This window comes from Carya illinoinensis, chromosome 7, assembly GCF_018687715.1.
Source record: "Carya illinoinensis cultivar Pawnee chromosome 7, C.illinoinensisPawnee_v1, whole genome shotgun sequence".
NCBI classification, from domain to species: domain Eukaryota; kingdom Viridiplantae; phylum Streptophyta; class Magnoliopsida; order Fagales; family Juglandaceae; genus Carya; species Carya illinoinensis.
Genome location: NC_056758.1, coordinates 30,589,144 through 30,602,869, shown reverse-complemented (window position 1 = coordinate 30,602,869; position 13,726 = coordinate 30,589,144). Strand labels below are relative to the sequence as shown.

General features: G+C 37.2%; 1 protein-coding gene across 1 annotated transcript; it reads right to left on the bottom strand.

Annotated features, from left to right (window-relative positions):
* Positions 1-720: 720 nt before the first annotated feature.
* On the bottom strand, positions 721-10,570 carry LOC122316060 (probable N-succinyldiaminopimelate aminotransferase DapC). Its single transcript, XM_043132549.1, has 9 exons — positions 10,349-10,570; positions 9,608-9,738; positions 9,421-9,506; positions 9,254-9,348; positions 8,375-8,471; positions 1,887-2,001; positions 1,485-1,639; positions 1,237-1,362; positions 721-1,062 (listed from the first exon to the last, which is right to left on the bottom strand). The coding sequence occupies exons 1-9, from the start codon at positions 10,528-10,530 to the stop codon at positions 826-828; spliced, it is 1,224 nt and encodes a 407-aa protein (XP_042988483.1). The 5' UTR covers positions 10,531-10,570; the 3' UTR covers positions 721-825.
* Between the last annotated feature and the right edge of the window lie 3,156 nt (positions 10,571-13,726).

Genomic DNA, 13,726 nt, shown 5'->3' with positions numbered 1-13,726 from the left:
TATTTTTCAGAATTAAAATACTAATATTCAAGTGGAGGATATAGTATTAGCAAGATTCAGATCGGTTACATTCTTCGGTCACGGACCTCAATATGAGCTGTCGTAGGCATTGGTGCATTGCTTATGGTTGTAACTTGTAGAGTAGAATTTAAATGGAGGACAGTTATAACTTCAAATATTAAGGTTTGGTTTGGCAAGTTAGAATTCTCATCTCATTATTATAATTTTTTTAAATTTTCATACAAAATATAATAAATAATTTAATTTTTTTAAATTTTAATTTAACTTTTTTAAATCTCAATATAATAATAATATTAAAATATAATATTTTAAACTCAAAATTCTCATCTCAAAATTTTCAGTGGCCAAACCGAACCCAGAAGTCATGGTGGCAGCCGGACAAGAATTGTTGGTTTCCATAATCTTTGTTCCTGCTACAATGACACAGCCGACCCGCCTTGCAGGACTTGTTCAGCACCTTGTGGCTTTGTCTGCTGAACGGTCTGCTGGCATGACAAGAACAGCATGCTCTGGAGTCTGTACAATTACTCTACTGGCTTCACTTCAACTGCGGCATCCATCAATATGGATACCAGATGTTCAAGTAGATTGTCTGGCTTATGATTAGCACCCTCTCTGAATAAGGATGCTATTGCGTACTATTTTGCATTTCATTATGAGGGTGAGCAAACCTTTCTGGTTTTTACCTTTTAAAGGTTATTGAAAAACAAATAGGTGATGCTTTTGCCGAAAACCAATATCCAGTACAAGATGTTAAAATTTATCCAAGTTTATATTGCCTCAATCAAAATCACCAAAAGCATCCTATGTATCAGAATGATGTAGTTTGAGACGCCCTGTAGCATCTGAAAGCTTACCAAGTTTTTGCGCAGCAGCAGCTAAAGTAGTGTCACTCTTACAGAAAGCAAATCTGATGTATCTCTCCTGGTAGCTAAAATCTTCCTGAGAAATTTTCTTCATGGATAAATTTGTATGAAAAAATCCACGACCTGGAACGGCCACCACCCCTGCCTGCTTTATCAGTTCTTTAACATATTCTACCTGAAAGGAATAAATTCGTCGCTTATTCAATTGGGAAGAATAAATAAAGTAAGGAAACTTAATTTACTGCTTATAATGGGCTAAATGGAACCTTGAGCAAACAAAAAGAAGGAAAGTAAGCCAATGTTGTAATTTTTGAAGATGATTACACAACCAAAGTGAAAAAGAACTCACATCCGAGAGCAGGCAACTTTCAGGAATCTCTGCAAACAAAAAGATTGAACCCTGAGGCTTAAACTCAATCTTAAAGCCAATCCCAGCAAGCAACTTGACAATGTAATCTCTTTTGGATTCATAATCCTGAGCACAGCAGAGATATTATCAGAAACAATGTCACATTTCAGTTACATGGTATAAATGAGCAAAGGCTGTGAACTTCACAATACTAGAGTAAAAAAAAAAAAAAAAAATGCTTCTCCTACTCTTCTCAATGATTCAAAGTATTCGGATGGGCTTCTCAAAGCAGTCAAGGCAGCTTCCTGAAAAGGTGCTGGAGCAGAATCTGTGATTTTAACATGAATGTTTCTGATTGCAGAGGCAATGAAAGCTGGAGCAATTGCCCATCCAACCCTCCAACCTGAAAGCAACATACCAACAGTGGAACAAAGTGATTCTGAAGAGCAACCAGCTAGTGCAACAACTCAGCACCAAGCAGAAATGGAACATTTGGCAACTATAAGAGCAGCCAAGAACAATGAGTAAAAATATAACAAAAAAAAAACCAAAAAAAAAAAAAACAAAACAAAAAGAATGAAGAAGATTTAGATTGCATTTTCCAGCCCAAGGAAATCTATATTACAAGCTTTTGGGATGCCAGCTTTAACCTGTGACGCTAAAAGTTTTAGACAAGGAAGATGTAATAATAGTCCGCTCTTGCATTCCTGAAAATGAGGCAAGGGATATGTGCTTCTCATTTTCAAATGTTATGTGTTCATATACCTGCAAAGTCATCAAAACAGAAATAAGGTATTCTTTTTAGATATTAGATAGAGTGCATCATCTTTCCTGTTTTTCAGAAATTTCTGCCAAAAAGCATGCTAGTACATATTTAAAGCGAATAATGAATGGAGATTTTAATTTGCTGGAAAAAAAGAAACTAACCCAAAAGGGAAAAATTACAGTTCAAATTAACTATTATGGCTGGTTGAGTGTGACATTGGCATAGACAGGCAACAATGACAAGCCATCTGTTGCAGGTGGAGACAAAAACAGTGAACAGTGCACCGAAAGACACCGAATGCACCGTTGCACCGTTTGCTCTTTTGTATTGTTAGGCACCTCCCCAAGCATCATGCAGCAAATTGCTGCAATATAGTGATCTGCTCTCCTATAAATAGGAGAGCTTAAGGGTGCAGCAGAGAAGTGTAGAAAGAAAACAGAGAGTGTGTGCTGCGTGTGTGCAGACAGAGTGTGGAAGAGAAAGAAGAGAGGAAGAGAGTGGGTGAGCAGAGAGAATTTTTTCTGTAAAAATTACTTTCATAGTGAAATTACAGCAGCTGTGGACGTAGGCAATTGCCGAACCAGGTTAAATTTCGTCCCTCCTTTATTTAGGATCGTCTCTGTGTCAGAACAGCTCCCAACAACTGGTATCAGAGCACTGGTTCGAGCTGTCCGAAAATTCAAGTTGTTCAAAATCATTTTTTGACAACTCCACGGTGTTCCTCACGTCGAGACGAATCCGTTGCCACAAACGGAATCGAAAACGGAGGTCGGACGAGCCTACACGCGCCCCTAGAAGATCGGCGCGTGCATCTGCTGCAACCCACGCTCCCCCACGCGCTCCGGAGGTTGAAGACGCGTGCACCACACGCGCCCACACGCCGTCACGCGCTCCAGAAGTTGAAGACGCGTGAAGGACATGCGCCCACGCGCCGTCACGCGCCCTAGAGAGGTTCGGCGCGTGTGTCACACGCGCCTCACTCTCCCCCACGCGCCACAGTACTTTAGCGCGTGTATTACACGCGCCCACGCGTTGCCCAAGCGCACTGTGCAGCGCGTGTATCTCACGCGCCAGACAGATCAGAACCGTCCATTTTTCAGATCTGTTTTTGGCTAGATCTAAGCCATTCGGAGTCCGATTTCGACGATCAAATAGTGCTTTCCAACTATTTGGATCATTCCGGACTCATCCATACGGTCGAAATTTTGAGATTCGGCATCAGTACATTGGATCTGAACCATCCACGTGTTGCAGATCATTTTGGGCTAGATCACGCCAGTTGGAGTTCCATCGCGACGATCAAATAGTGCTGACAAACTATTTGGATCATTCCGGACTCGTTTCCAGTTAATTCGAGTGTTTCGGACGCAACGGTGATCTTTGTTTGTTTGAATTTGAACTCATTTGTAAAGTTATGGCTGGAGAAGAAGCTAAAGGTGTTGGTATCGAGAAATTTGACGGTACAGACTTTGCCTACTGGAGAATGCAGATAGAGGATTATCTCTATGGGAAGAAACTACATCTTCCACTCCTAGGAAGAAAGCCAGATGACATGAGCAATGAAGATTGGGGTTTCCTTGATAGACAAGTGTTGGGAATCATTCGACTAACACTGTCAAGATCAGTTGCACACAATGTGGGAAAGGAGAAGACCACGGCGGATTTGATGAAAGCTCTATCGGACATGTACGAGCAGCCATCAGCCAATAATAAAGTGCATTTGATGTACAAGCTATTCTACTTGAGAATGGCAGAAGGAACTCCAGTTATTCAGCATCTGAATGAGTTCAACACCATCATCAATCAATTAGCTTCAGTGGGGATTGAATTTGGTGATGAAGTACGTGCACTGATTGCTCTAGCTCAATTGCCAAAGAGCTGGGAGGCCATGAGAACAGCTGTTAGCAATTCTCATGGCAAAACAAAGATGAAGTATCAAGATATCTGGGACCATATTCTTAGCGAGGAAGTTCGCAGAAGAGATACAGGAGAAGCATCAACTTCCAGTTCTACCTTAAACCTCGAGACGAGAGGTAGAGGAGCTAGTAGAAGTTCAAATCGGGGCAGATCGAAGTCCCGAAGAGGTAGAAGTAAATCAAGGTCCGGAAAACAAGTACAGTGCTGGAATTGTGGCAAGATTGGCCACTTCAAAAATAATTGTAAGGAAGCTAAGAAGAAGAATGGGCATGACTCTGTTAATGCCACAACAGAAGATCTCCAAGATGCCTTACTCCTTTCAGTCGACAACCAAATTGAATCTTGGGTGTTAGATTCAGAAGCCTCGTTCCACACTACAGCACATCGAGAAATCATGCAGAATTATGTCACTGGTGATTTCGGGAAGGTGTACTTAGCAGATGGTGAAGCGTTGGAAATCGAAGGCATGGGAGATGTACCAATCAATCTGCCCAATGGAAGTGCATGGTTGCTACAGAAGGTGCGACATGTTCCCAAGCTCATGAGGAACCTGATTTCTGTAGGACAACTTGATGCTGATGGGCATTCGGTACTATTTACCGGTGGCACGTGGAAGATAACAAAAGGAGCTATGGTAGTAGCTCGAGGCACAAAAACAGGTACTCTATACATGACTTCAAGCATTAGAGATACTATTGCAATTGCTGATGCAAATGTCAATCTATGGCATCAAAGGCTTGGTCACATGAGTGAAAAAGGAATGAAAGTACTATTATCCAAGGGGAAGTTACCAAAGTTGGAATCAACTGATTTCGACATGTGTGAAGGTTGCATTTTTGGGAAACAGAAAAATGTTAGTTTCCTGAAAAATGATAGAACTCCAAAATCTACAAAGTTGGAGTTGGTGCACACAGATTTATGGGGGCCATCCCCAGTCGCTTCTCTTGGAGGATCGCGGTACTATATTTCCTTTATTGATAACTCAAGCAGGAAAGTATGGGTTTATTTTTTGAAAAATAAATCTGACACATTTGATACTTTCAAGAAGTGGAGAGCCATGGTTGAAAATGAAACAGGCTTGAAGTTAAAATGTCTGAGGTCAGACAATGGAGGAGAGTACATCGACGGAGGGTTCAAAGAATTCTGTGCTGCAAATGGGATTAGATTTCAGAAGACTATTCCCGGGACACCGCAGCAAAATGGCGTAGCTGAACGCATGAACAGAACTCTCAATGAACGTGCCAGAAGCATGAGGCTGAATTCAGGATTGCCTGAATGTTTTTGGGCTGATGCAATTAACACTGCAGCCTATTTGATTAATCGGGAACCTTCAGTTCCCTTAAAGTTCGATCTACCAGAGGAAGTCTGGAGCGGAAAGAAGGTAAATCTTTCCCATTTGAAAGTTTTTGGCTGTTTATCATATGTTCACATAGATTCTACTGATCGTAACAAGTTAGAAGCCAAATCTAGAAAATATTTTTTCATCGGTTATGGTGATGAAGAATTTGGCTATCGATTTTGGGATGATAAAAATCGCAAAATCATCAGAAGTAGAAATGTGATATTTAATGAGCAGATTCTGTACAAAGCTAAGTCACAAGCTGAATCTGAGGAACAACCAAAGAAACCTGAGGTTGTTGACTTTGATGTTACTCGAGTCAACACTGATCAGAACGAGGATCAAGAAAATGATGATACACAGATCGAACAACGTACACCACTCACTGTTATTCGAAGATCTTCAAGAACAATTAGGCCACCACAGCGGTTCTCACCATCTCTATACTACATCTTGCTAACAGATAGTGGTGAACCGGAAAGTTATGATGAAACTCTACGAATTGAAAATTCGATCAAGTGGGAGAAAGCCATGCAAGATGAGATGGAGTCACTGATGTCAAATCAGACATGGGAGCTAACTAAGCTTCCAAAAGACAAGAAGGCTTTGCACAATAAATGGGTGTACAGAATTAAGGAAGAGCACAATGGTAGCAAGCACTACAATGCCAGAATGGTCGTGAAGGGGTTTCAACAAAAGGAAGGTGTCGACTACACAAACATTTTCTCTCTAGTTGTAAAATTGACAACGATCAGGCTAGTATTGGCAATTGTGGCTGCAGAGAATTTACATCTTGAGCAGTTAGATGTGAAAACTGCATTCCTTCATGGTGATTTGGAGGAAGACATCTATATGCACCAGCCACAAGGATTCTCAGTGAAGGGAAAAGAGAATCTAGTTTGCAAACTAAAGAAGAGCTTGTATGGCCTAAAACAAGCTCCACGACAATAGTACCGGAAGTTTGACAACTTCATGTGCAGTAATGGATTTACAAGACTGCAGGCTGACCATTGTTGCTATATGAAGAACTTTGACAACTCTTATATTATCCTACTGTTGTATGTGGATGATATGCTCGTTGCAGGGTCAAGCATCGAGGAAATCAATGAACTGAATAAGCAGTTGTCAAAGCGGTTTGAGATGAAGGATTTGGGTGCTGCAAAACAAATCCTTGGTATGAGAATTATTAGAGACAGGTCTAATAATACTCTCAAGCTCTTGCAGGAGGAGTATGTAAAGAAGGTGCTTAGAAGGTTTAACATGGACAAGGCGAAACCAGTGAGCACACCCTTAGCTAGTCACTTTCGACTAACTAAGGATCAGTCGCCAAAGACGAAGGAAGAGCAAGAATACATGAACAGAATACCCTATGCATCTGCTATTGGTAGTCTTATGTACGCCATGGTCTGTACAAGGCCAGATATTGCACAAGCAGTGGGAGCTGTGAGCAGGTACATGAGTAATCCAGGAAAGCAGCATTGGGAAGCAGTCAAGTGGATTTTAAGATATCTACAAGGCTCTTCAGATACGTCACTATGCTTTACAAAAGCAGGTTTAAAACTACAGGGATATGTAGATGCTGATTTAGCAGGTGACGTTGACAGCAGAAAAAGTACTACTGGATTTGTGTATACGCTGGGTGATACAGCTGTATCGTGGGCTTCTAAGTTACAGAAGATTGTTGCTCTCTCAACTACAGAAGTGGAATACGTTGCTATAACTGAAGTAGGGAAGAAAATGGTTTGGTTGCAGTCATTCTTGGAGGAATTGGGAAAGAAGAATGAAAAAGGCATTCTGCATAGTGATAGTCAGAGTGCTATTTTTCTTGCAAAGAATCCAGCCTTTCATTCCAGAACAAAACACATACAGTTGCGATACCATTTTATCCGATCTCTTCTCGATAGTGGACAGCTAATACTTGAGAAGATTCGAGGAACAGAGAACCCAGCAGACATGTTCACAAAAGTAGTTACTGCTGACAAACTGAAGCTGTGTATAGCTTCAGTTGGACTTCGTACTTAAAGGCATGACTTGAAGTTGCTGTGATAGTTGCTATGAAGATATGTAGACTCATTTGTCTCCAAGTAGGAGATTGTTGCAGGTGGAGACAAAAACAGTGAACAGTGCACCGAAAGACACCGAATGCACCGTTGCACCGTTTGCTCTTTTGTATTGTTAGGCACCTCCCCAAGCATCATGCAGCAAATTGCTGCAATGTAGTGATCTGCTCTCCTATAAATAGGAGAGCTTAAGGGTGCAGCAGAGAAGTGTAGAAAGAAAACAGAGAGTGTGTGCTGCGTGTGTGCAGACAGAGTGTGGAAGAGAAAGAAGAGAGGAAGAGAGTGGGTGAGCAGAGAGAATTTTTTCTGTAAAAATTACTTTCATAGTGAAATTACAGCAGCTGTGGACGTAGGCAATTGCCGAACCACGTTAAATTTCGTCCCTCCTTTATTTAGAATCGTCTCTGTGTCAGAACAGCTCCCAACACCATCATGAGAGGTGATATCTTAACATTTCTAAGTTCCCATTTAATAGCTACTCATGTTCTGCTTCCTCTCACTGCTATCTTTCATATGACTGGAAAAACATCTTGCTATTAAGTTAAAAAATTTAAAATATTCAGCAATAGTACCTCATTATTGTTTCTATTGGACCCTGAGCTGCCAATCCAAGAAAAAACCAAATAACTTTAGGGAAAATACAGCCAAGTCTTTTACAACTATTTAACATCACACCCACAACCAAATGGTGCAGGGAAGAGAATTGGGGATAAATCCCAGCAGTTTTCAGCCACAATCACATCACACCAATCCAAATGTAACAGTCAACACAAAATCAAAAGTTATGGCGCGATCCAGTTCTATGGTAAGGAGTCTCTGCTCTTAGAATATTCTGTTCCTTACATCTTGTTACTAAGGTTAGAAACAGCATGACACATTCTTCACCCCTCCTCCCCCAAAAAAGTCCAGTAATCAACTATAAAATGAGACAATTAGCTTAGAAAAATTGAACTGTATTTTATACATTAAAAGACCATGAGAGTATATGTAATGCCACGTGATAATTATCTACCTATCCAATCATTGTTAAGTCTGATAGGCAAAAGATTGTCATACTTCATCTGTTATCGCTAGGCAATTCCATGTGCGGCATACTCCAGCAATAGTTTCAAGTTCATCTTTGCTGAAAACTTTTCCAGTTGGATTCTGAGGACTGTGAAACTTTGCATTAGTACATATCTATGTCATAATCTAGAAAAACCAGTACTTTGGTTATACTGTGATAAATAATCAAAATATCATTTTTGATTATGAGGATAGATTGCAAAGATTGATGAGGGAACGACTTGACACATTTCTTTTATGAAAAAAAACTCTATTGCTTTTAGACCATTTCCTTTGTAGTTTGAAATCATCAATATTTCACAACAATTTTTCTTTGAAAGAATATACATGTCATGACCCAACTCTGCAGTGTTAATTTCCTCATCAACAGAGAGAATATAGTAATAACAAATAAAATTTGCAGACCTTGTACTTGTCAAAAAAATTTCCAGATCTTGTGTCAAATGGGCCAAATTGTTTGGAGTTGTCCACTCAAACACTTTTCCTACAGCAATCCTAGGTGGAAAGATATTAGGTGAGTCTAACAGATACGTGTCCACTCAAACAACTCAAACGCTTGTCCTACAGAAATCATAGGTGGAAGATATTAGGTGAGTCTAACGGATACACCCATGGAAAAATAATGGCCAAGAGACTAACCTAAAAACAAATCATCATATTAGTTTTTTCTTCTTCTTTTTTAATTTATAAAACAAAAGGATGCATTCTAAATTTCTAACTTAATCTATATTTCCATTGATTATAATTTTTTTTAATAAGCATTTCCATTGATTACAAACATAATCTGACTTTTGGAAAATGGCTTCCCAGAGCAAGCACGTTTTGTTACCAAAACTCAATTTTCTTTTTCCCTCAACGGAATTCACTAACCTGTTCAATACTATAGCCTTTGTTCTCCTAGTGACAGACTGCAGGAGTTTGTTTGGATCTAAGGTCCAATGAGGAGGGTCAAGTGCCACAAATACCTGCCATTTCAATTTCCCCCAATAAATAACTACTGATTGAGAACTGGAAATTATCGACAATAAGAAGCATACTGGGATTCCTCCAGCCATGGTAATACATCCTTCGTATGTCTCATATGAAGGGTCAAAAAGGACAACTTCATCACCTCGATCAATTACTGTCCATATATAGCAGAAAACAGAATTACTCTCGAGTACGAAAAGCTAAAAATGCAATTAAAATATTAGTATGAATTAATGAGAGACAAAAAGAGCTTACTTGCAAACACTGCTGCTGCAAATGCCTCTGTTTGGCCACAGCAAATGGCTATATCAGTAAGAGGGTTCACATCTAAACCATGCATTTTCTTTGCCATTATTGCCAAGTGGTCACATAGTCCTTGCACGTGCCTTACGTTGCCACATTAATCTCCATTAATTTCAAAAGATACCAAAACACCAAGAGAAACAAGTGTAATTTATGTGCTGGTAGCCATATGCCTACTGTCATTATTGAAACCCTTCTATGCTCTAAAAACAAATAAGGCCATGTTTGGTTCTAAGAAATGCAGAGAATATTTGAGAACTTTGATTTTTTTTAAAAAGAAAAAAATGCAGAGAATATTAAAAGGAAAATTTTTTAAAAAAATTCTGACTAACCAAACATTGCCTTAGATTTGCCTAACAAAGTAATTAATAACATAAGCAGAGCTAATACGTTCCCTTGGATTTGGGAGTAGGCATCCCATATTGATTTTCAGCTTCGTACGGCATTCGAAAATTCAAAAATCCTATAAAAATTTCTATAAATTCTATACTGTCACCACCACTTAGAAATTTAGTAAGGTGGGTACAATTGTAGTGAATGACAAAAAAATGTGCACGGCTTATTAAATTCAGGAGAAACAAGGTAATGCGAATTAAATGTCAAGCCCAAATGAGGTATCAACAAAATTATCTTAATTTCCTGAAGAAACTAATGGTAGTTGATAATGAAGACGTTGCAGCGTTGGACACCAACCTGTACTGGTTGAAATCGGAATTAATGGCCGAAACGGCTGCGGTTTTTATATGAGCAGGTGCAGGGAAATCTGGGAAGCCTTCTGCGAGGTTGATGGCGCTGCATCGTTGAGCAAGATGTGAGAGTTCTTGAATGGGTGATGAAGTAAAACTCTTCGCCACAGTTGATAGTTTCTCCTCCATTGCTCTGTTTCTACTTGTTGAGTTCACGAACGCCGACTCATGTCTTGTCTTATATACGCACCACGGAGGATTAACACATCAATTCTGTTAAATTATTTTTTAAATAAAATTATTTCATGTCAACGATATATGACTCTAGCATATTCTCATCTACATTTAGTTATTTTTATATATTTTTTATGTATTTAAAAAATTATTTTATATTAAAAAAATAAATTATATTAATAAAATAAAATATTTATCATTATTTAAAAAATAAATATGTAATTCATCAGTAGAGATATGAATGAAATTATTCCCTTCTTAAAATGGAGGAAATTTTTAAAGAAAGGCAAATCATTTAATAATAATATAATGAAAAATGTTAGAATGTCATTTAAGTTTGTCTTTATTTTGACCGTTTATATATTTAAATTTTTATAATTTTTTATTTAATAATTAAATAAGTGACTTTTAATTTATTGATGTATTTTTTATTTTTTAAAAATATTTAAATATATTAAAAATTAAATTTATACTAACTGTAGGCCCGGCAGTAAATATAGTTAGTTCTCATAAGGTCGATTAACGGTGGAATGGAATCCAGATTATTCGATTCCTATAAATATTAACCGAATTTTATGTTCTAAATTGAGAAAAATATATACATGAAATAGATTTTACTTAATTTATAATTGTTCCGATGAATTTATCAAATAGTATTAAATATTTAATATTAAGTTAACTTCATATATTTATCTCTACCACACTAAAATCTCAATTCATGAGACATTGATGTAATTTCTATAATAACTATTTTTTTTTTTTAAGGTCAAAATGACTCTTTCTTCCATCTACATTTCATAAGAGTGAAACAATTTAGACAAGTCTTGAAAACTGAAGAAAAGAATATGAGATTCTTTTGTATTGGATCTGAACTTTTACAGAGAGGAATGTATGGTATTTATACGCAGACGAGTGAAGTGAAATAAAGGTAAAAATAGTAACTGACTGGTAACTAAGTAACTAATTAGTCCTTTAACTAGTTCTCTACCAATTACAATGCAAACTCAACTCATATTAAAATTTACAATTTTATCTGTGATAGCCATCAAGATGAATGGTATATATTGTTAACATTAATCTTGGATAAGAGGGAATGAAAAAGAACAGATTCAAGGAGTTTAGTAAGCAAATCAACAAGTTGAGGACAGGAAGAAACATGTAAGGTTTGAAGAACTCCAGCTTGAATTTTCTCTCTAATTAAGTGACAATCCAACTCAATATGTTTTATTATCTCATTTAACACAAAGTTAGCTGCAATGTGGATGACAGCTTAATTGTCACATAAGAGTAAAGAAGCATTAGGATGTTGTTGATGCATATACAAAACTAAGGATTCTAGCCAGGTCAATTTACAAACAATATATGCCATAGACCTATATTCAGCTTCTTCAAAAGACCTTAACACTGTCTTTTGCTTTTTGAATTTCCAAGATATGAGAGAATCACCAAGAAATATGCAATAATCAGAAGAAAAGATCCTGCCCTGGTGCCAATTTAATATACTTCAAGATCCTAAGGGTTGCTTGCATACATGGAGCTCTAGGAGAATCAAGCAATTGACTTGAATAATATACTGGATATATAATGTATGGTCTTGAATTAGTGAGGTAAAGTAATTTAACAATAAGTCTTTTGTAACAAAAAACACCTTCAAGAAATTTACCATCATTATTTGATAACTTGCAGTGAGAGTCCATTGGAAAATTAACAGGTTTACAACCCAACAAACCAGCATCTGAAATTATTTCTAAAGTATACTTACGATGACATAAGGAAATGCCCTTTTTAGATTGAGCAATATCCATTTACAGAAAATACTTGACAAGACCTAAGCCCTTTAACTTGAAATGTGCATTCAATGAGGATTTAATGGACTGTGCAACATCCAAATCACTGCTGGCTAGTAGTATTTCATCAACATACACCAATAATTCAACAAAAGAATCATCTTTCTTTCTTGTAAACAAAATAATCTAATTTGGTTTGATTAAAACCCAAGTTCAGAAAAGTTGCAATGAACTTTGAGTTCCACTATTGAGAAGTCTGCTTCAAGCCATACAAAGATTTTTGCAATTTGCAAATTCTTGTGTCCCCCTTCTTTAGTTACCCAAAAGGAAGTTTCATGTATACTGTTTCTTCCAAATCTTCAAATAAAAAAGTATTGCTAACATCTAAATCTATCAAATCCCAATTATGAATGGCTGCTAAAGTAGTAAAAAAAAAAAAAACAACAACAACAACATCAACTAACTGTTGCCATTTTTGCAACAAGAGAGAAGGTTTCTAGATAGTCTAGGCCTTCCCTTTAAGTATTGGCAACTAGTCTAGTTTTATGCTTCTCAATAGATCCATCAGAATTAAACTTGATTTTATACACCTATTTGCATCCAATTGGAATTTTGTGCGGTAGGTCAATAAAAAACCATGTATTATTTGATTCTAAGGCAAGTAATTCAGTAAATATAGCATTTCTCCAATGAGAGTGCATAACAGCTTGATGGTAGTACTTGGGTTCTATATTAGATAAGATAGAAACACTAAAGGCACAAAGAGAAGGAGATAAATTTTTCTAAGACAGAAAATAAAAAATGTTGTATTTATTACTTGATTGTAAAGATGTTGAGCTAGTAGAAGATGTGGCAGAAGTAGAGGCTGCTAGATTGCAATGGTAATGTTGTAAGTAACAAGGAGTTTTGTGCTATCTTGTGGACTTTTGAAGAGGAGCAAAGTGATTGATATCTTGAAGGGAAGGACCATTTGGACTTGATGAAGCAAATGAAGAATTTGATAGAGGATTTTGAGACATGGAAGAAGGAATATCTGTAGGAGACTTAGGAGAGGAATCTGGAATAGGATTAGGCAATACAAAATCAAATGGTAAAGAAGAATAAAATTTAGTAATATGATTTTGAATGGAAATATGGTTTCATGAATAATAACATCTCGACATACAAATTTTTTTTTAGAATCAAGATCAAATAATTTGTATCCCTTGGTTCCAAAAGGATAACCTACAAAGACACATTTTCTTGCTCATTGTGAGATTTTTTATTTGTTTTGTGTTAAAGTGGAGATATTACACAAACAGCCAAAGATATTTAAATGACTATATGAAGGAATATTTCCATAAAGAATTTGATGTGATGATCTA